We start from the raw sequence: 22,379 nt of genomic DNA, 5'->3' as shown, positions 1-22,379 counted from the left end.
CTTCTATTGAAATTTTAAATTGGAGTATTTGCCAAAACTGATCCTTTCCCACAGATAGTCTGTTTTGATTAATTTCCCTTTTTCCTGAGAAAAATATTTGATCAAACATTTCCCACCCTTCTCTGGTCTTACCCTGTGTGGCAGTTCCTCCATCCCGCTGTAGCAGGAGTGAACGCCTTCACTTTGTCACATTTTTACTTTTTCAAGTCTTATATTCCAGATAATTTAGAAAATCCATCAGAAAAGTCGTGTTTGATCAAAACCCTCTGTGTTTTTCTCTCAACTGTATCAGCAAGTCTAATATAATCTTTTCCCTTTATTTACCCTCCTGTCTCAACGCTACCAAATTTTTCATCTGGGGCTGTGTTCACATGGTCAGTATATATTAACCTTTCATATATTCAAAATATATTGGACATTTCTATTCCCTAGGCTCTGGGCATTTTCTTCATGCATTGTTCTGGGCACACAACAATTGGCTGCACTGTCTTTTTTTGTTTGTTTTCCAAAAAATGTGGCTTCTAAAAATGAAGGTGTACCTTCCTCCTGCCCTCACTCATCTGATGTTCTGTGCCCATTTCCCTATGTTTGTTCTGGATATGAGTCTTAGTTTTATTTCATATTTCTGTGGAGAAGAAATACTTGATTGTTTTGCTATTTTCTCTGTGTCCCTACATTTCTCTTCATTTTCTCTGCTGTGAGCATGCATGCACATACACACACAATTTCCAAAGCACCTTTGATTTTCTTCCCAGATCAATAGAGCATTTAAACTCCAATGATCAAGGAGGAGCAGCTTGTTTATTTCCCCACATATTCTGACACAAGTGGCACATCTTGTAAACTGCTTTGATTTGATGTTAGTGCCTATTATAAAGTTTACTCTCCCCAAAGCCATCCATGAAGTCAAAGTATTCTTGTGCTGCACAGGAGCAGAGCAGAACTCAGAAAGGCAGGTTAAAAAGAGAACAGGAGTGAATATCTTATCCCAGAATTTTGCTTTCTGGTGTCCTTTTTCATAGTGATCAGAACAATTTGAGGACTGTTCAGCATTCATAAGGTTGGCAGCACCAAGGGAGGGTACACTGTTTAGCATAATTAAAACTGAATGAATATAAATTCAAGCCAATTGTTCCTTGGTGAGAATGGGGCTGAATTTGTGGTTACACAGGCAGCATGGATTTGATCCTAAACCTGCTCGAGATCATGGAAAATACCATTGAACTTGGCTGAGTCTGGTTTAGGCTCTGATTTCAGTCTTCCACATCCCTCCTCTACAACCTGGACCCTTCCATGATCCTTGCTCCAGTCTCCTTTATTTTGCCATGCTTTCTTGCTTTGGAGATGAGAGAAGATAAACTGTGAAGCCCAACATCAGAGAAACTGGCCCAGGGATGGGGACGTGTTTATTTGGGTTTGCTATACTCCAAATCCCAACTTGGCTTCTGTCTCTTTTAACCTTTCTGTTGCTTTTTTTTCTTCCTTTTTCCTTTTTTTTTCCCCCCTCCATAGTATTAAAATTCCAAACCCTCTCTTTGGTTTTCTCTTCCGCAGGGTGATGTAAGTGTGTGACTTTCCCGTCCAATCCCTCCACCCTCTCTTATCACTGTCGTAGCCTCAGTTCTTTCCCTACTATCTGGTGTCCTTGATTCCCCTGCTCTCCCTCCTTCCTGCTCCTCACAGTTGCTGTTTTCCTCCTCCGGGGATGACCCCACACTCCCCGTGGTTCTCGCCGGGTGGTGTCCCCTCTGTGAAGACCAAGGGTGGCCACAGGTTGGTGGCTTCAGCCAACTGGTTTTGGAGCTGAGGGGTAAGCAGGCTGTGTGTTTGTGTGCTCAGCCAGGCATATGCTCATGCATATTTTCCGGGAATTATTGATATTGTTCTGTTTAATATCCATCCTCGCCGCGCACAAACAAGGAGCGGGCGGTTGTTCTCACAGAGAGGGAGCGGAGGGGGAAGTGAAACTGAGAAGCATCTGGAATTGGCCTGGTGAAGCAGCAGCTGAGAGATATGATACCAGCTCATGAAAGCAAAAGAGTTGCTGTGTTAGAGAAGAAAACCACTGTGTTCTGTGCTGATCACCTCCCGGGGCCTGGTAGGCTTTGCTCGAGTCTCCTCATGGGTGATGCTCAGGGCTCTTTTATCTCCTCTCCTTCCTCCACTCTGCTGTTTTTCCTCCTTTTCTTTATCTAATTTATTGTCTCTCTGTTTGCTTTAAATCACTTTCCCATATGGATTTCTCTCTTCTGACCCATCTTCCCCTCCCTCATCTGACTCCCAGGAGTCTTCTGTCGTCATGGAATTGGGAGAAGAGCAGCCCCGTTCCCGACACTGAGCATCAGCTGCAGGCTCCTTTCCTCCTTCATTTTCTTCCTTTTCTGTCCTCTGCTGTTAGTGTTGGAAGCATATTCACAAAGATCATCCACTGGATTGAGGAAACAGATCTTATCACCATTATTTTGTTTGTTTTACTTAAGACAGGGAAAGAAATGGAAAGGAAAGGCCTTCACTGTTACCAGTTCTGAATGGAGTTTTTTTTCTCCTCTCCTAATGTATCCTAGTGCCGTTATTTTCCTTTATCATTGCAGCAGGATTGTGGTTTTGTAATCCTGCTAACTGCCACAAAACATCCTGCTGATGGTGCTGATAAGTTTCTCAGGCATGAGAGAACATTGCCCTTAAAATTGGGGAAACTGAGGAACAGAGGGATGCCCTGATTTCTCCAGGGTGTGGTGATGTGCTGGTGAAAAAGCCAGAAATAAAGCCCAGCAGCAGCCCTTTCATTATTTGTTTTTTAATTTTTTGGGATGGTGATGGTTATTCCTCAGCCAAGGTTGTTCTCACTGTTAAGTCACACCCCCTAATTCCTGTAGGACATTTCCTTGTAGCTGTGGATGGCTCTTCCCTGGGTAATTGCTGTACTGAGCCAGTGGTGGTGGTGGAGTTTGTCACCTGTCACACTGCTGGACGCACCATGGGGGCTGGGGGAAGAAGGCAGTTGGCATTTGTGCCATGAGCTCTTTGGAGACAGCAGAAAATCAGACGGTCTGGAATTAATATCTCTGACCCAGACACACTGGTGATGTTCAAATCAGCACAGATTATTGTATTTCTCAGGTGGAACAGCCCATAATGGGAGAGAAAAGCAAATATCAGCAGAGCCCCGTAGTTCAAAGTACTCTCATTTAAATTGGAATACTTTCATATTTTTTATATGCCTGCACATTGATTAATGTATTGACTTGCTGAAACAGCTTGTGACCCATGTAAGCTGTAACTGCTTATCTTCCTAGGAAATGCTGGGAATTTGTCTCTGGATATCTCAGGTTATTAAGTTAAGGACAAAAGCAACCAGCTTACCTCACAGTTAAATAAGGACCAGGTGAGAGGTTGCAGAAGGGGCTTTTCACAAGGCATGTTGGTGCCCCAGAGGGTTTTGGGGAGGGATCACCACTTAATGTGCACCCTCATGGCTAAACAACTGGTGTTTCTGTTGTGAGCATCATCAGGGAGGCTGTACATCATACAGTCCGTGTGAGTTTGTTCTGAATTCAGCAGCATCTGTGCTGTGTAAAGTCTGAGGTGTAAAGCTGAAATCTGGAGCTTGCATTACTACTGTCTTACATGTCATCTGTCTTGTGCATAAACAGAGCAGCCTCTCTGAGGTCAAAACAGCTCCTTTCACCAGTGATAATTTAATGGGAATCATTTTCAGCGTAAAATAGACAAGAATTGGAAGCTTCCTGTGCTGTAGCTCCTGAATGGAGATGTTCAGGGAGAAAAAGAGTACTGGGAGAAAAAGCAAATGTCAACTAAATGCTTTCTGCACACGGTTTTGAAACGTACTTGGCAGAGGGAAGGGCGAGCAACACAAGCCAGATTCTGCTCTGGAACACACCAAAGTAAACCTGGAGTAACTCCTTTGGAGAGGAAAACGGGGGAGGAGGGGGGGCTGCTCCAGACCTGTGAATGTGTAGAATTTGGGGCAGACACCAAGTGCCTGCAATGGGGAAAATGAACAAGCTGAGAAGTGGCTGTTATGGAGAACAACCTCCCACCGCCGTCACCGCTGTCGGTGGTTTCTTTTGGGTGTGTAGTGGTTATGGTGATGCAGTGGGAAACATTGGTACAATGTGGGGCTGTTTTTGCTTTTTGAAGTGTTTTCTGCATATACCTATATCGTAATCCCTCTAGACTGTGGAATTAGGCCACGTTACCAGTTTTACAGTGAGCCCTTTGTGTTTCCGGCAACAAACACTTCTGAACTCTGCTCTCCAGGCTCGTGGCCCTAAACTCCTTCACCCCCGCCCAAACTGTCCCATCTCCAGCAATAATATTCCCTCCTCTGTTTATAAACAAACACCCTCAGAGGAAGTTCACGGGAAGAAAAGTTAGTTAATGAAAATCAACCACGACTTGGGTCCAGCCTGTGGGTTGGAGCCAGCAGGGTTGCTGGATGTTTCCTACTCTGCATCTGCTTGTAGGAGTTTCTTTGATGAGATGTTTGCCTGTCTGTTTGACTGTGTGTCTTTCTCTTCTTTTGCCTTCATCGTGGAAAGTACGAAAAAAAAGTGGGGGAAAAAACGACAGTCTCAATTTGCTTTAAAATCAGTGTGGACAGTATTCTGGAACCCTGAGCAGGGAGGTTGGCTTCAATGAACTTGTAGAACTTTTTCTTGGTAAATCCACTGATTTTGTCCGTTTTGTTGTTGGGTTGGTTTTTTTTAACACCAAAATCTCTTGTTCTGTCTCCTGGCAAAACTGTTGCTCTTGAGTTGCGCAAAGGCTGTAAAAAAAGGACTAAAATAGCCCAAAGGATAATTGCCCTACTATAGTCTGAGCATGGGGATGATGATACATCTGGTGTTGCACATCCTTCTCACAGAACCACCCGCTGGAGGAGGTGGGAGTGAGCAGGACCCAAGGGAATAGGTAGCACAGGACTGTGGTCACCGTGAGCATGAGCAAGGGACAGATGGGCACAGTGATGGCACTGTCAGCTGGGAAACACAAAAGGCCTTTTGACTTGCTGCAGAGGTCCCACAAACCTCTACCACCACAGGAGGAACCGAATAAAAAGTCCATTTTCTTCTGACTGCTCCTGGGTCGTGCCTTTAGTGCTGCACCTTGGTGGTCTCAGGTGCAAGGTGAGGTTATGATGTGTTTGTTTCCTTTCAGGAGACACTTGGATCCTTTCATAAGTCTTTCTGGCTGCTCAAAATGCACAAAAAAATCATCAGATAAAGGAAACCTCTGGGGGTGAGGGAGGCAGCACTGCTCAGGGCTGTGGTTCCTCTCTTGGGCAGAGGTGTGGTGTCAGTGCAGTGCTCATGTCGCTGTTTCAGGGTCCCCCTCTTCCCTAAGGAGTGTCTTTGGAAATTGGGAATAAGGGATTTTTTATAGATATAAGAGATGTGAAAGTTCTGGTGCCACTTTTAGTTCTAAGAGCCTTGAAGTTTTAAAAGTACTACAAAAGGTCTCCAGTGCTGGCAGAATCTCCGTAACTTAAAATAGGATGGTTTAAAATAGTCTTATCTGCTGCTTTTTGTTGAAAGAGCAGTTTCTCTTACTGTACAAATATCTTCTGTCAAGTCTTATCTGTAAGACTATTCCAGTGTGGTCTCTCCACCTCCTATCCCAATGGGGAGAAAGACAATCAGAAATGAGCATTTCATATCACAGAATGGACAAAGTTTATCAGCTGTTGCACAATTCCTTTGCCTGCAGATTAAATAAAGGAGCAGGGTGGAGTGGTGGTGGAAATGCACCTGATTTATACTGCTGAGCTTCCTCCAAGAATTCCAGGGGAACTATCAACAGTTTCTCCTCAGAGGATTCACTCTTAGCCTTTGAAGAGTTCTGAATTAATGAAGAGCAGAGGGTCTTCTGCTGGGGAGACTGGAATTCCCCAAAGTCCTCTTGCTGGAGATGGTTTAATCACACAGACTGTTTACATTTTGTGTTTCACCAGAGCAGTGCTCAAACAGTGGTGGTCTTCCACTGGACACTCCAACACTGGGTGTTTTATTTTATTTTGTTTTAAACATCAGCATTCCACCAGTTTTACTGGGGAATGGCCACATGCAAACACCTGCAGGCTCCATGGAACAGGCCAGAGAGGGAAGCAACAGCAGCTGCATCTCGAGGGAGGCTGTGTTTCTTATCCAAAGATTTCTGCAGGGTTGGAATTTGGCAGCAAAGGTGCACTTGTGGAGGAAGAGACCTTGTAGCAGTAGGAGGCTGAGTGCTGGACCAAAGTCTTCCCTCTGGCTCGAGCGCTGACGGCAGAGGGAGAGAAGCAAAGGTCTTTCTGCCCCAACCTTGTGTTTTGTCTCACACTGTGAGGGTGAACAGTTTCTGTGCTCACAGACTGAAATGGGAGTTATGTATTCCATGAGAGAGAGGGAAGAAGAAAAGGAGATTAGGACAGTTCCTCCTACCACCACTCCCTCAGGATGAACATCTTTCACACCTCTACCAAGGAACCACTGCTTTATCGCACATCTGTGCATCCAAAATTGGCCATAAACCTCTAGTCAGGACTGAAACTTGTGTTCAGATGCTTATTTTTGTTTAAAATACTTTGATATCTCCTGGAAGTGATGTACTTCCGCTCCCCATGCAGAGGATCTTCTGTGCATCATCGAGGAGGACGCACGTAAGTAGGCAATGTGGCCAACATTCTTCCAAACCCCAGCAATCCAACCAGCTGTTCAGCAGGGCTGTTATTTATGGAGAACTGTCAATGTGTTCAACACATGGTGTCCTTTGCCCTGACGAGCCAACGGCCTGGCTTTTATGGAGTTTCTGTGACACTTGTCAAACAGTGGTGACAGGGCAAGCTCGAACAGGCACACGGCCTTATGTGAAAATTGTTACAGAAGGGCATTGCAACAAGATGCTCTGTGAGGAAAGGGGGGACAGAGACCAGTTGGCAGAGAAGAAAACAGAGGCGATTTGCAAAGGGTAGAGGTTTCTTTTTGGCTGGTGCTTTCGGAAAGAGAACAGAGATTTCCTTCAGCGATAAATCAGATGCTTTTGGGAGAAAGAAAGGGTGTCTGTTTCAGCAGTGATGCAACTGCTGTGTGAGAGAAGCAGGCTCCCTCTCCTGCTAATTCAAGCTGCTTGTTTTGTGGCATAGTGGAAGTGCTCAGGTTGCTCTGGGGTTTGACTTGCTGCTTTGCCGTGGGGTGCCTTCAGCTCTGTCCTTTCCACCTGCAAAGGTGGGATAATGGTTCTCAGCAGGCTGCAGAGAGATGCTGTCTGTAAGGATGAGGTAATACCATCAGGGCAGTGCTTTCATCATGAATGAAGCTGTAAATGGCAAATGCCACTCGAGTGTACCAACTAGAAGAAATGCTGAGCCAAGAAGCCCCGTCAGCCAGGGTGGTGCTGTAAAGAGAAAACTGAGGTTGTGGAATGCCAAAGAGACAGAAAGGCAGCGGCACATCTTGCCAGTCTCCTACTTATGTATTCACTCCATCTTTTTTCTCTTGACTTGTGTCAGCTCGTATTCATGAGGATCACAGGTATTTCTTCTCCCCTGCTGAAAAACAGAGCCCTTGCCTGAGCAGTGTGACTCTGGCCACATTCCCTCCTGTTCAGCACAATGCAATCTCGGCTCTTTACTAGTTAATATTTTGTGTCAACAACCTGCAAGGAAACAAAAATCAGGGCTGATAAAATTTGCAGATGTTGCAGAGTTCAGGGAGTGGTAAACAATGACCAAAACAGGACTCTCAGTTGGGTGTTTTCAAAAACTGAGAACATGCAAACAGTATGCATTAGAGTAAAGCCAAATGTGAAGTCATATGTATGGAGAGATGGGCAGCAGGTCACACATAAAGGATGGATGGTGGGGGAGGGCTTTCACCTGGAAGTTTAATGTGTAGGAGTAACTGCCTGCTGGAATAGATAGAGCACATAAATGTGAGCTGCCAATGTGCTGCTGTGGCCAAAGGTTTAGAGTCATCCTTGGCTGTGTAAATAAGAGGCTTTGAACAGGACTGGGGAGGTTGTGTTGTCCTTGTATTGACACTGGAGTTGCTGCTGCTGAAGCAATTTGTCCCATTCTGGTGTCCACAGTTGAGGAAGGATGTTGTGTGGAAGAGGATCTAGAGAAAAAAATTTACAATGGCAATGATTAAATGATTTGTAACAAGTCTTAAAGCAGTGGACTCAAGAAGATTAGGAGGTCACTTGATCATCATGATCTTTAAATATATGTTTGGGGAATATTAAACTGGTAATTGAGGTTGGAAATTAATAATAGAGGATATGAGTAAATCCAGTGGATGCAGATGGAGACAAAGCAACAGGGTATTTTAGCAGTATTTTTGCCTCAAGAATAGTCAAAAATTGAGGAAACTTTCTGAGTAGAATGGTGGACTATATCACCACAATTTTCAATGTAAAATTCATTGTTTCCCAAACTGCAAGGTCTTTAAAGAGGAGTTAATTCAGTGATCACCCATATTGTGTCTGAGAGCTTCTAATGTCAAAATATTCTGGGTTTTTCATCTATTGCTGCAAAAATAATTAAAACCCACAATAAAGCACAATCAGCATTAAGATGCTTATTTCAAATCTTCTAATTTCTCAGTATTTCTATTTGGGTTCTCCTTGATATTGTCAGGACATTTTTAATCATGATAATATTTCCAGCTCATTGCAGAGTTTCCCACTGCAGTTGAATTTTGAGGCTGTTCCACGTGTCATTGTTAGTTCTGTTTAGATATTGTCACCTTTAACCAGAATGATGTGCTGAGCATTGACTTGACTTTTCCCCTTTGAAACAGCCCAGTGCACTAGTCAGAAAACCACCTGAAAAACAGGACTGAAATCTTTTCTCATTGAAGGTAGTGGGAGTTTTACTGTTGCCCTCAGCGATGCCAAGAATTTACCTCCAGAGTGCAAACTTTGGGGAGCAAAATCAAGGTTTCCCTCTGGAAGCTGGAGCATTGACAGCATGAGGACTGAGAAGCCAACACAGCAGACAGTCCTTGAAAACAAAGAAGTGAATGAGAAAGCAGAGAATAAGCCTGGGGTGACTCTTGCTTGTCATCTCCTTGCTGGGTGGTCTGTGTCTCAGGGCAGAACAGCAGTCCAGAAGGGCATGTAGGCTGGGTGCTGGAGTGACCCATAGCTGAGCTGCAAACATAAAATACAGACCAAAGACATATCAAAGGTAATTAGTGTTCTGAGACGGGATTTAATTTCATTTGAGCCCTCCCTGGCTGGTGACTGTTCCTCAAAATTCAGATTTAAGCCAAATGCCCCAGTCTGCTCCCTCAAAACCATGTGCACATGTATATATAGGCCCCTGCACAGAGAAAACAGTGCATGTACATGCTATTTGTTAGTTCTCATTGCTCTGGTTCCAAATTTAACCAGAAGTGGAAGGGCTGAAATAACATAAGAAAGGTTGGACATACGATATTTCCTGCTGCTCAGCTAAATACAAGAATTGCCAAAAATCTTCCAAGGTAGCTTGCTTCTTTTACATTTTTCTCCCAGTTCTGCAGACTTGAGAAGGTCAATTACTTTCGAGAAGGATTTGGCTTTGGCAACGCTTATGGAAAGCCAAGCAGAATTATGACCTTTTGGAGGTTTGCCCATCGCTGTCCCATCTTGTCCTCTGAGAACTAAAGGCTGAATTTTCAGCTCCAGCCTTCAGTTTAATAGGTGTGAATTTGTTTCTGTACACTTCTAAGACATGGTGGGTACCTGTGTGAGAATTTCCTTTCAGATGTCTATTTATTTGTGCTCACAGATCAAGTGATCGCTTGATATTTGTAGAGCAGAAACACAGGCTCTCAGGTATTTCCAGGAGGAAAATCATACCAAAACAAATGAAATTGGATTCAAACTGAGCAGAAAAATAGAGCTCTAAAATTATATATTTAGGTTAGTATGTGGTGACTCCAGCCTACCTGGAATGCATACTGTAATAGTTATATCATGGTAGAGAGACGGGGGTTTTTTTTCAGCAGAACGTTTCCTAGAAAGCAGAAATATCTCTGTGGTTTTGTGTATGGGTTTGGAGCTTGTGTGCAAGCATGGAGCAGGGAATTTGAGGCATGAAATAGTCATGATTAGTGAAGGCCCTGATCCCTTTGGAAAGCAACAGCAGAAAACAGGCACAATCAGCTCCCTTCTCCCCTCTGCTGTTGCAGCCTCCTCTGTGTATTGTATCAGAGAAGCTTCTTTGAAGGTTGAGAAATGCCTCAGTTGTTTCTATTAGTACAGGAAAGATGCAGTCATATGGGAAAGCCAGATGCAACCAGATATTTGGGTCTGGATAAGATCTGAGGTATTTTTACACTAAGATATTTAATTTTCACAGGGACAAAGCCCTTGCAAGGTATAAATCAGTGTAAATGCACTGGAACCGCTCAGTTTTGCACTCACAAAGTGTCTGCCCAAGAATGTTCTCAAAATCCAATTAAATAACTAGAACTGTTTCATGTGGAAATGCCCCTCAATTACAAAGACAAGTCTAAGCTATCATGATGTGATTTTTACAGTCTCCTCGCAGGGTGCCCTAGTTTGCATTCATGGAATTTTTTTGTTTTTGTTTTGTTTCTGTAATAATGTGGATGTTGGCCATCTGTCTGATCCTGGAAAGGTTGTAAGGTTGTCCCCGCTCCCCAGGTTCTCTTCCCACTCCCTCATTGATCATAATGCTTGATTTAGGTGCCACTAGATTTCCCTCTTTGTTCTCCAGCCCTTACCTCCCCCCTGCAAACACACAGGCATTGTGCAACGGTGTAAAAGCTCTTCTCCCTGCAGCTGGGAGTAGTAACTGCTCAGCTGGTTCCAGCGCTGCCCTAAAGCTGCTGTAAAGGTCAGAGACAAGGGAATTTTAAAAAGCAAAACAAGCTGTGTTGTTGTCCCCCCCCCTTTCAATCCTGGCTGTGTGTTTTGATCAGCACCACAAGCAATCTCGTGTGCAGACCTGCCCTTCTCCCAGCCCTGTGATTCCGGCCATCGAGGGCAGCGTGTCGGGCGTTTTTCCAGCACGACTCCAGGCTTGGCTGCTGCCACAGCTGATTGACTTGCAGTGCTTGTCAGACACAAAGCACATTTTGAAAGGAAATGCCATATTGAACTCCCAGGGAGCTGATGGGTATTGTGCACGGTCATCTGATGGCACAGATGTGTCCCTAATAATCCTTCCAGGAGAATATTTCCTCCTGGGATGCTCTGGCCATCTGATCTGCTCCGAGGTATGCTGACCTATCTTGACCCAGTTTATGATCAATTCTCTCTGCTGTTTTCTGAAAGGAGCCCAGAAATATCACTTTATCGTTTAGATTGCCTGGAAGTTGTGGTACTGAGGTGTCTGTTCCTTCCACAGAAGATACTCTGTGGTTCCTCTCAAGCATTAACTCTTACAAAAGGCAGGAAAGCCACTCAGTGTGAGCAAGGGTAAATTCTCTGTAGAGCTTTGAGAGCTAATCAGTATTTGGCAAATAGTGCAGGGAGGAAGAGATCTGTGGAAGCAGAGGTGACTTGTGTTCCACCAAACATTCCTGGGTATGTTCATCCCTGTGAGTACAGTGACCATTGTGCAGTTGTCTTAAAAGTCCTTTTTTGGAGGTTTGTGTGTTCTTGCAGTCCTGTGTCTGTGAAAGAGGGATGGTTTCCACGCATTTCCCCTGATGTGAATCCATGTGTTTTGCAACACCTGCTCCTCACGTGAGAATGGTGCTAATGCCGGATTTCCCTGAAGGTGAATCAGCTGCCTCAGGTACAATGGGATGGTTAATTCGTAACCTGGTTGTGCTGAGCAGTGAGCAGAGATAAGCTTGGGAGTTCAGAGGCGTGTTAAGATCCCTTTCAGCCAAACCAACAAACTTGTTGAGGGCTTTCCACTCCTCTTATTTGAAGGGTTTTCATAAACACTCAACTCTGCTTTATTACCAATGGGTCACACTAGAGTGTCTAAAACTGGCAGCCAACAATCTGAATTTTTGTTTGGAATCAAGTGGGATGCAAAGTCTCCCATGTTTATGACAGACACCAGGGATTCTCTGGTGGAACATGCACAGTTTGATTTTAGGTTAAGAAATACCCAAAGTCTGCCTCTACTATCCTCATCCTGTCCCTATGTGTGTGTTACAAACATCTGTAACAACATGGACACATACTGGTTTTTCAGGCTTCAACCAAAAATATTCAGTTGTTTTTAAGAACAAGGCCAGAGAAATAAATTGTTTTCTAGATGGTAGGAAGTCCTTACCCCTGTTCCCTGGAATGTTCCCATGATCTCAGGCTTTATAGCAGGGGCTGAAGTTTGCCCCTTACAAAGGACATGTGTTTTTTAACCATCTAAAAGCCCACCCAAACCTGGTTATTAGAAAAGTTTGTTCACCAAGCCTGAGCCTCCACTGGTTCTGCAGCTTTCTTGTGAAATGCTTGAGGAGACCTAGATCAGGAGCCAACCTTCCCGACAGCCCTTGTTTACGCTGATACTGTAGATGGAGGAACTTTGCAACAGCAACACCCGGTCCGAGGATGCCCCTGTTAGAACACCACAAGGACTGCAGCTCACTCCTCTCTGCCATGTGGTTACACAGCATCCTGTGTTCGCTTACACTTCAAAATCCTCCCAATCTCGGAATTTCTCACTAAGCCCAGCCTACCAGATGTATTTGCAGTAAGCTCTTATATACTGTTAGCAGGTCTACTCTCACAATAGGCTCAGTGAAGTGTCTCTAATATGATTGTCCATGCCAGTGGCTGCTCTCTTGCAGCCTACATGAATTTTGTTATCAAAAGGGAAGGATTTATGTAATGTTCATAACTAACCAGCCACTATAAATTCATGTCTTGCCGTTATAGCCATTCTCAGCTCCCTCTTTTCAGGCTTCAAGGTATTTCATTGAGCATATGAGGGACTGGGAGTTTGAGAAACAGTACAGAATATATGCTTAATTTAATGCTGAATTGCACCGATATAAAGATTTTGATATTAAAGAGCCTGGGGCCAAATTCTCAACGTTAATTAGGCATAGCTGTATTAGATTCTATATTGCTACATGATGAAGATCTTGTCCTTCTGCCTGAGATCTGAATCCTATTGCACAGGTTGTAAATGATAATATCTGGTGTGAATTCAGCTCGATTGATAGCAGCAGCAAACATCCCCTTTTTGCTCCTTAAGTAGTACATTGCCACCTGAGCAAGTCTCAGGTGGTTTGCTTGAGCCAGTCCTTGTCTCAGGGGGTGACCTCAGGAGGCCTCTTAGCTGTGTTGGAAATGGTATAGACAGAGATGTTGCCTTAAGTACTCTGGACTTTGAATTATTTAACTCTTGTGGAAGGAAGTGGGGGCTGGGGGAAGCACGGCAAAGGAAAGGAGAGATTATTTCTCCCCTTTGTAAAACTATATTGGGTTCAACGTCACACCGTGAAATATCCAGTGCAGAACTCAAGAACTGCTCCAGTGGATCTTCACTGACTTATCCAATTGCATGGAACATGGGGATACTTAACCCAAATCTGTCGGTTTTAATTATTTTCCTCTGGACAGATAAAAGCTTTCTATAGGTTCCTGTAGAATATTTGCTCTTTCAAGCGTTCGTCTGTGCTTTGATACTAAACGATTAAAGCATGCTAAAGAAAAAAACAGCCCCAACCTTTAGCTCCCTGTTCTTGGGCCCCCTGACTGCAGCTTTGATTGTTGACCTAAATTCCCCTTTCATAACTGAGTCCTGTCACCTCTGGTTGGAGTCTCCCAGCAAAACAGGCACGGCCAACTTTCAGAAGTGCGGGGCACTGTTTTCCATCCTGCCTTGCAGGGCTGTGACGGGCTCCACAGCACACCTGATGTGTTCAAAGTCAAACTGACCTCCCTCTTCCCCTTCCCCCACCTCCACCTCGTGGAAATGAAAGCATAACAAGGCTTTTTTTCTTTTTTTTTCTAATTTTGCTTTTTTTGTTGTTGTTTTGTTTTCTTTCACTTCCCATTGCTCAGCAAAGTGAGGAAACTGTTTCTGCGTAAAGAATTAAATTAGTTAATTCTACGGCTGGGCTGATAGCTGGGAAGATTGCTGTTAGCAAGACATAAGAAACAGCTCTGAAGTGAGTGAGGGAGGCCTGGAGTATGTTATTTATAACATTAAAGTGGATTACAGCAGCTTGCATGGGCTACTCCGGCCTCTCTTATGTCAAACTCTGCCCACAGATCGCTGCTTCTGACTCCAGCAGCTCCCATTCCTCTGTGGCTGCTCCCATCTCAGTTACAATGCCTGCTGTCCTCACCCAGGACTGTCTTCCAGAGGTTCAGCAGCTGATGCTCCATGTTCTGTTCGTGCTGCCAAACCCTGTTCTGTGCACAGGGCCCATCTGAGGATGTAACTCCACTTAAATCCCCAGAAAAGTCCTGAAAACAAAGTAGCTTATAAATGCTGGCATTGGTTACAGACTCCTGGAAGAGGTCAGATGGACAGTCATAGAGATGGTGAAGCCATTGTGGGTCAGTAGCCAGAAAACTACTTTTCACTTGTTAAAAAAAAAAAAAGAGAGTCTGTATTTCTCATTTTCCATGTTTGGCTTTTGGCTGTGGGCCATTGGAGTTGATTTTTCCAGCTTTCCCCACTCTTTTGATGCCTAGGAATTTACTTTTCCTATAAGGGACAAACATCAGGGGACTGGAAGGAGCCTCGTGGGCCAGTGAAGTCTGTCTCTGGCCAAGCATAATGGAATGTGGCATCTTCTCTGATCATGCACTTCTCCAGAGTCCTCTGAACAGTGACTCACTCCTTTGTGGAGAAGGGAAGATACCAGTGCCTATTACTGGGAAGCTGAACTAGCACCTCTTCTTTTTTTTTAAATTAAACATAAAATTCCACTTCAATCCCTTGGGCTTCAGGAACAAGAGCTTAACAAGGAACAAACCACTCAGACTAAGGAGTCAGAAGGGCTGTCAGTGTTCTGCTTAGCTGTAGCTCCATCCCTTTCTAGCAACTCAGGGCAAGCAGAAGTGAAGAAAACTGTTTGCTGCTGTATGAAACTCGTGCATATTTTTTTAATCTAATTGCTGTGGGGAAAACAAACATCAGATTTATTTCGCACCATTTCTTGGCTCAGAAACGTCAGGCACATTCGCCAAATTGTGGTTTTCCAGTCATTGGCTTGAGTCTCATTTACCATGAGGCCTCTTTGCACCACTCTTGGTTTGTAAAGGGATATTAAGTGGCTAAAAATGTCCTCTACCGCATTATTGTAAAGAATTCTCAGTGTAAATGAGAATCTAAACTCTGTATGTTTTTCATGTAAATGTTGGTTGTGGTCACAGCTGACTTGAAGTTCGGAGTGTCAAGCATTGTGTGGGGTGATTTTGCTCAAAACCAGCCTTGTTTGGGGTAAAAGAGGCCTCTTCTTGTTTAAAATGTTCTTAATTATGTCTGAGGAATAACTCATGGCTATGGAACCTTTTACTAAATTGAAATAAATTGTGAAAACATCAAATTATTCAGTTTTCAGAAGTTCTGGCAATTATTTCACATGTCCCTCTTCCAATGGCTTTGCCCTTATTAGTTGTCATAGAAGAAGTAATAAATTCTTTTATTATGACATCCAAAGTCCCAGCTGAAATTAGTTTCATTGTGCTGGGGACAAAACGGAAAAGTGACACTCCCTTAGCCGGAGGATCCTTAGTCTAAAGCCAAAAGTAAAGTGAAGGATTGGGAAAGTAGGTACAGCATTCAGGCAAAAGAGGGTCATAAAGAACGGGTACAACTTGCAAGGGAGTTGGGTTTCTTATCCCAGCACAAGACAGTGTGGTTTTCTTATCCCTTTTCTTACTCTTTTTTTTTTCCTTTCTCTTAAGAATAAAACAACTCTTGCTGCTGAAAGGATTGTGTTCAATCCATCTTTTCATCAGGAGTTGGATGTCTGCAATAGTAAAAGTTTGAGAAAAGAATACTGTACGTGGCATATGGATTCAGTAATGACCTTTGCCCTAAACTAGAAAATGCAAGGAACTGGAATAGTAGAGTGTTTTAGTTCAGCAGCTTTCATACTGGCATGTTCAGTGGTGTCCCTATTGTCACTGGTTTTTTTTTCTTTTTTTGCCCTCCTTTGGCTCCCTGTAAATCTTGAATTGATGGCAGCTGTTTGAGCCAAACTCAAGACACGTTGCATCACATCAGGGTTTAAAGGCTCAAAGGCAAGGGAGGATTGCTACTATTCTGTAGTATTCCTCCAGCAGCTCCATCTGTTCCAAGGTCAATCACCAGCATCATGCAGCACTTCAGAGAGAGGAAGATGTTCTTTAATGCTGGCTGGGAAACTGAATTTCCAGTCCATAATAATTTATTGGTTCTTTGGGGGAACATTTCTAGGCCCCGGTCAGTGCAAAGAGCAAAGAATGTTGACCCTAAAAGGCTGTATGGTGGACTTCCCTGGAGCTGGAGATCTGTTCCAGGACTTCCAGATGTCTGTCCAGCCATGGGGATCTTGGATGCCTGAAGAAACAGGTGGAGCAGCTTCTGTGTGTGCAGCTGCCCTGTGGTCCACAGGCCTGGAGGATTTGGATTCTGGGTGGCAAAGGTGGCAGGAGATGGTTGGGACAAGTTGACCCTCTGTGCTTCAGTCAAAACAGCCAAAGGAGTCCCTGAGGCTCCTCTGGCCATGCTGAAGACAAGCAGGTTCTCAGCCCCAATTTCTGCATCAGTTTTGCTGCTCTCACCATTTTGGCACATCTTGTCAGGCAAAAAACTCTCTTACAAAACGCCTGACCAGCTCTAATGGTCTTATTGTAATAAGTTGAGATTTTTATGACTTATTTGGGAGAGGGACTTGTCTTGCCAGCTGTCTTCTTATTCATTGCAGTATTATCCACCCACTATCGTTGGACAATACCTTCATTTGAGATTCATAAAAATACAGACTTTTATGGGCTCTCATACATCTGAAAATGAATGCTTTGTGAAAGTATTTATTCCATAAAGAAAAATTTGAAAACACTTAAAAAATAGACTCCAGAAGGTTATTGGTAGCTTTGGCTCTCATAATATCACGAGTTTCTTGGTTAAATATCCATCCCAGCAAATGTCATTTTTTTTAGCACATTTGTTTTTTTCCTTCCCTGGTTCTCCTCCTCTCCTTTCTCGTGATCTGAAGTAGAAGTATAAACCAGAAGCTGGTCTTGAAAAGGTTTTGAACTGAGTGCGCCCTACAGATGAATAAACACATTACCTTCCGAACCCTGGGATCTCTCTTCCAAAGGAAACAGGAAAAGGGGGAGCTCAGAGTCCCTAGCAAAATACCAGTGTGCAGAAAAAAAGGCCCGCTTAAATGTTTTTAACTTTCCCATCAGAAGAGGTTTTTTTACAGGGGAGGGAGGAGGAGGAGGAGAGGGGAAGGGTGTGAGGAGAAGGGGGGAAGGTGGGTGCTGGGAGAGGGGAGGAAAAATACAGTGAATGCTCCTGTAACCTTTGCTCTGTTGATACTAGACAAGACTGCACTGCTAATGAGTGATTGTTAACAGATGGCCGTTGAGCAACTTAGTCAGAAGCAGAAGATGTTATTTGGTTGTAGTGTGGGGAGGGTTAGGGTGCAGGGGTGAGGTAAGGGGATATTTAGTCTTTTCACGAGGACTGAACTGTCAGAGATTTATGATTTTCCTTTAGGCTTTTGGAAGGGGAGGCTTGGGGGAAGGATTGTTTTCTGTGTGCTGATAGCAGAGAGGCCGTTTGGTGCTGAAAGCTCCAAGGATGAAGTTATCGGTTGAGGGGTGTCCCTGCAGCCCTTGGCCGTGGAGAACTGAAAGATGGGAATGTAACTTGCTGAGCCTCATGTCCCAAACTGAGAAGGAGAGGGCTCTTCCCATCGCTTGGAGCTGTCTGAAGACTGGTTGAGAGCGCTTTGAGTGTGGATCCACACTTTGTCTATAGAATCATAGAATGTTTTGGGTTGGAAGGGACCTTAAAGACCATCTTGTTCCAACTCTTCTGCCATAGGCAGAGACACCTTCCAGTAGATTGGGTCTCTCAGAGCTCCATCCAGTCCGGCCTTGAACACTTCCAGGAATGGGGCAGCCACAACTACTCTGAGCCTACAGGAAAAATCATTAGAGTATATTCCATGTGGTGCATTGAGTTGATAGGAAGCTGTGCATGTGAGGGAGCAGGAATCTTTCTGAATGTGTATGTCCATCTGTGCATGTTTTTTGCCCTTTCCCAGTGAGGTGTATACCCTCTTCTGCACATCCAACCTCCCAGTGTATGCCCTTTCCTTACTGGTTTTGTTGGGTAGGGCTTTGAAGGTAACCTGAACACATCCCATTCACTCTCTGTAGGATTTGTGTGCTTGAACCCATCAAGATTATTGCAGCTGCTCAGCGTTTCTCAAAGTGTGCAGTATTTGGATTTTATACTTATTTCTCCTCTGGACCTTGTTAGATACAGGGTTATGGGTATGAAGTATGAGTGACATCAGCAGGGATTGCTTCTCAAGGGATTGCTTGTTGTTGTTTTCAGCCACTGATGTATGGCTTTGAGGGAAGGTAAGAACCAAATGCACAGTCCAACATTTTCCTGAGAGGAATTTGCAGAGGAGTTTTGGGCTTTGGTCAGGAAAGGGGAATCCCATTTCTACACTTTGCTGGCAAATCTTGACCTTTAATAAGAAGTCTTAACATGACCTCCCACAACCGTGCACCAGATGATTTAAAATCTTTCTAGTGCACCAACTGTCTAACAGATGTAGGTGAGTGTGTGTATATACATCTAGAGAGATATATTTATACAATTTAAAGACTAAACGCCTTTACTCTGTCATCCTTATTTATTCATCTTTCTTTTTCTTTCGGGGGGGCGCGCAGGACTGTATGACAAATGTTCTTACACCTCCCGCGACCGAGGATGGGTCCTGGGGATTAACACCGTCAGTGACCAGGGGAACAGAGACCCCCGCTATTTCTTCTCCCTGAAGACGGACCGTGCCCGCAAAGTGACCACCATCGCGGCACACCGCAGCTACCTCCCCAACCAGTGGGTGCACCTGGCTGCCACCTACGACGGGCACCTGATGAGGCTCTACGTGAACGGCGCCCAGGTGGCCACGAGCGGAGAGCAGGTGGGCAGCATCTTCAGCCCCCTGACCGTGAAGTGCAAGGTGCTCATGCTCGGGGGGAACGCCCTGAACCAGAACTATCGGGGATACGTGGAGCACTTCAGCCTCTGGAGGACAGCCCGGTCTCAAAAGGAGATCTTGTTGGACATGGACCAGGCGGTTCACAGGCAAGACACGCCCCTACCTCAGCTAGTCCTTCAAGACAGTTTACTGAATGTGAAAAGCACCTGGTCTCCCATGAAGGATGGCAGCAGTCCCAAGCTCAAGTTCAGCTACCACCACGGCTACTTGCTGGACACCAGCCTGGACCCTCCTCTCTGCGGGCAGACGGTCTGCGACAACACCGACGTCATCGCCAGCTACAACGAGCTGCCGCGGTTCCGCCGCGACAAAATCGTGCGGTACCGCGTGGTGAACCTCTACGACGACAAACACCAGAACCCCACCGTCAGCCAGCAGCAGATCGACTTCCAGCACCAGCACCTGAACGAGGCGTTCAGCCGCTACAACATCACCTGGGAGCTGGAGGTGCTGGAGGTGATGAACTCTTCGCTTCGCCACCGCCTCATCCTGGCCAACTGCGACATCAGCAAGATCGGGGATGAGAACTGTGACCCTGAGTGCAACCACACCTTGACTGGCTACGACGGAGGGGACTGCAGGCACGTGCGGCACACGCTCTTCAACAAGAAGAAGCAGAACGGGGTGTGTGACATGGATTGTAATTACGAGAGGTACAACTTCGATGGGGGGGAGTGCTGTAACCCGGAGATAACAGAAGTCACCAAGACCTGCTTTGACCCATATTCTCCTTACAGGTAGGCAATTTCTTAAACAAGCTTTTTTTATGGTCATATTGATGAATGTCTGTCTCAGTATTGATCAGCCTGCTGGCTTGTTGAACCCTTGCGTTGTTGCTGTTATGGGTTTTTGGAGTTTGTAATGATTTTATTTTTTTTTCTTAGTGTTTGGTTCACATTACAGTTATCCAAATGCAATCTCAGTAATGGTCTGAGCAGCGTCTAAAGAAATTCTGTGCTAAAGATTGTGAAATCAGCTCAGTTGGTTAAAACTTGGTGCTAATAATGCCAAGGTCGTGTGTTCAATTCCCTGTATGGGCCATTCACTTAAGGGCTGGACTCAATGATCCTTGTTGGTCCCTTCCAAGTCAGAATATTCCATGAATCTGTGACTGAAGCAGCCAGCTTTGGGAGACCTGTTGGTTTTTGGCTATGAGCAGTATATTGTAGCACTGTGAAGTTTATTTTAACCACAGACTCTTAGGAGTGGGGATTGGATGTCATAGAAAGCTCATGTGTATTTGGAGAGGGAAGAGCCCCTCAGGCATGGAACAGAACATGAATACTCTTAGGTAGACTGAAATTCTACAGGACTTTGAAGGTAGGTAGGTAATTCTATCTCTTCATGCTCTGTGTACAGCCTTCTGTAAGCACTGCTTACAGGGGCAACTGAGTCTGTAGGTTCTGAGGAGGGAGGTGCATCCAGGTTCCTGGCAGTGCTGTTGCACACACTGGGTGGGCACTGGAACTCTTCTGTGCCCCTTTTTACTTATATATGAAAACAGGGGTGATGCACCTTCATTGCAAGTGCCAGGACAACTTTCTGTGGGTGGATGTGAGTTGATAAAATCCTGAGCTCCTCAGCCAAGGCCTCCTTATGTTTTAGCTTGAAGAGTGGCATCCTTGAATAACTTGTGTCAGTTGAGTTCCACGTGCCTACAATTACTCCAGATTTTGGTCATCTTCAGATAAATTTATGTGTTTAAGTAATAAAGTGTTACCTTTGAAGGAGTTAAAAACATAAACACAGAAAAGGTGGAGGTTAAAGCTGAAATTCTGTTGTCTGTATTCCACATCATAGTTTTTTTAGGGCAGTTCATGAAGTAATAAAGGGGGAACCACTAAATGGTCAGAACACACAATGTTATCAACACTAAAGTTCAGGTTAATAAGGAAAGTATGAGCTGTTCTGGAGTCCCTTCCATTACAGCATTTCAGACTATATTTATAGCTTCCTTGGTAAAGAGAAGTTTTTAAACAACATTATCAGCTCTACTGGAGCTTTAAATACACATAATTAAGCTGCAAAGAAAAGCTTCCTTTCTGTGTTTTTTTTTTAGCTACAGTGAGGTTGTTTTTTAAAAAATCCTTCTAACTCAGCTTGACTTCAGTCAGTTACCAATGAATAAAGCTCAGATGAGGAGATACTTTAAGTATTAATGCTTGAAAACATTGAAAGGAAAAATACAAATCTTTTAATACTGTTCAACTGGAGAGGAACACAACCAAGCAAATATCATCAAAGGCATAATGCAAATTGGATTGTTTTAACACCGTAGTTCTGAGAACTCGAGGTGTTAGTTATAACAACTAGCACAATTTTTAGGAAAATACATTATTTTTAATTTGATAGTACCCTTTTATCACTTGTCCTGTGACCAGCATAATACCCATATAAAATGAAACAGGAAAAGCCTTGTAAATTATAGTTAACAGATCTAAAACTGTGTCTCACTGTTATTCTGATGTACAGAGAGGTTTCTATTTCAAATGAAGCCTTTTTGCTGAACAGGCTGTGCTTGCACAAGCCTGAGCAAGAAAATGAATTCCAAAATCTGAAGTTACCTTAACACCACCTAGTTGCCTTTTATACAGTTTTAGGTTCCTTTTGGAGACAATCACCTTGCTGAGCTTGTCTGGAGGGTTTGCATCTCATGGCCTTGAGCTCGTAGATCTTCTACATGTTCATTTTGACTTGAGAGAAAACTCTTCTTGCCTTGAAATAGTGAGGGAGGCCTGAAGGTCCTATTCCACAGGGTAGAGCCTGAGAAGATCCATAGATGCTCCAAAGATCTTATTGCAACAGTCAGATTTCATTGATTTGCCTTTGCACAGACACTGTAATGCAGCTTTGATCACTGGCAATGACACCATGGAGGGCAGTGGAAGATATTTCATCTCTCTGAGCCTTTTTTTGGTGGCCAATGTGCTTGGGCTGAGCTCAAACCCACCTCTGTGATGGCTGTTTGCTCTCAGGATGGCAAAATAGAGCACTTGGGCCTGTGGACCTACCAATGAGGTCCATAAGGCTGGGTGACACTGCTTTGGGTATTTAAGTCAACAAATACAGATTTAGGGCAGTGACTTTGGCAGCAAAGCCTTCATTGACTACAAGGGTGAAGATTCAAACCCTATGTTTGGCTTTGGGTTTGCCATCAGCATCACCCCCTGAGAGAGAGATTTCCTTGTCAATTAGTGACTAAGTCAAAAC

At 44.3% G+C, this 22,379-nt stretch overlaps 1 protein-coding gene across 2 annotated transcripts in view; it reads left to right on the top strand.

Moving 5' to 3' along the window:
• Positions 1-22,379, top strand: part of PAPPA (pappalysin 1) — a 181,679-nt gene that overhangs the window by 7,862 nt on the left and 151,438 nt on the right. For both annotated transcript variants that reach the window (XM_064677104.1, XM_064677105.1), the window contains exon 2: positions 18,838-19,906. In XM_064677104.1, coding sequence (XP_064533174.1) covers positions 18,838-19,906 — 1,069 coding nt within the window. The remainder of the gene's footprint in view (positions 1-18,837; positions 19,907-22,379) is intronic.

The sequence above is a fragment of the Pseudopipra pipra genome, chromosome 20 (genome assembly GCF_036250125.1).
Source record: "Pseudopipra pipra isolate bDixPip1 chromosome 20, bDixPip1.hap1, whole genome shotgun sequence".
NCBI classification, from domain to species: domain Eukaryota; kingdom Metazoa; phylum Chordata; class Aves; order Passeriformes; family Pipridae; genus Pseudopipra; species Pseudopipra pipra.
This window is presented reverse-complemented; position numbering and strand designations above follow the sequence as displayed.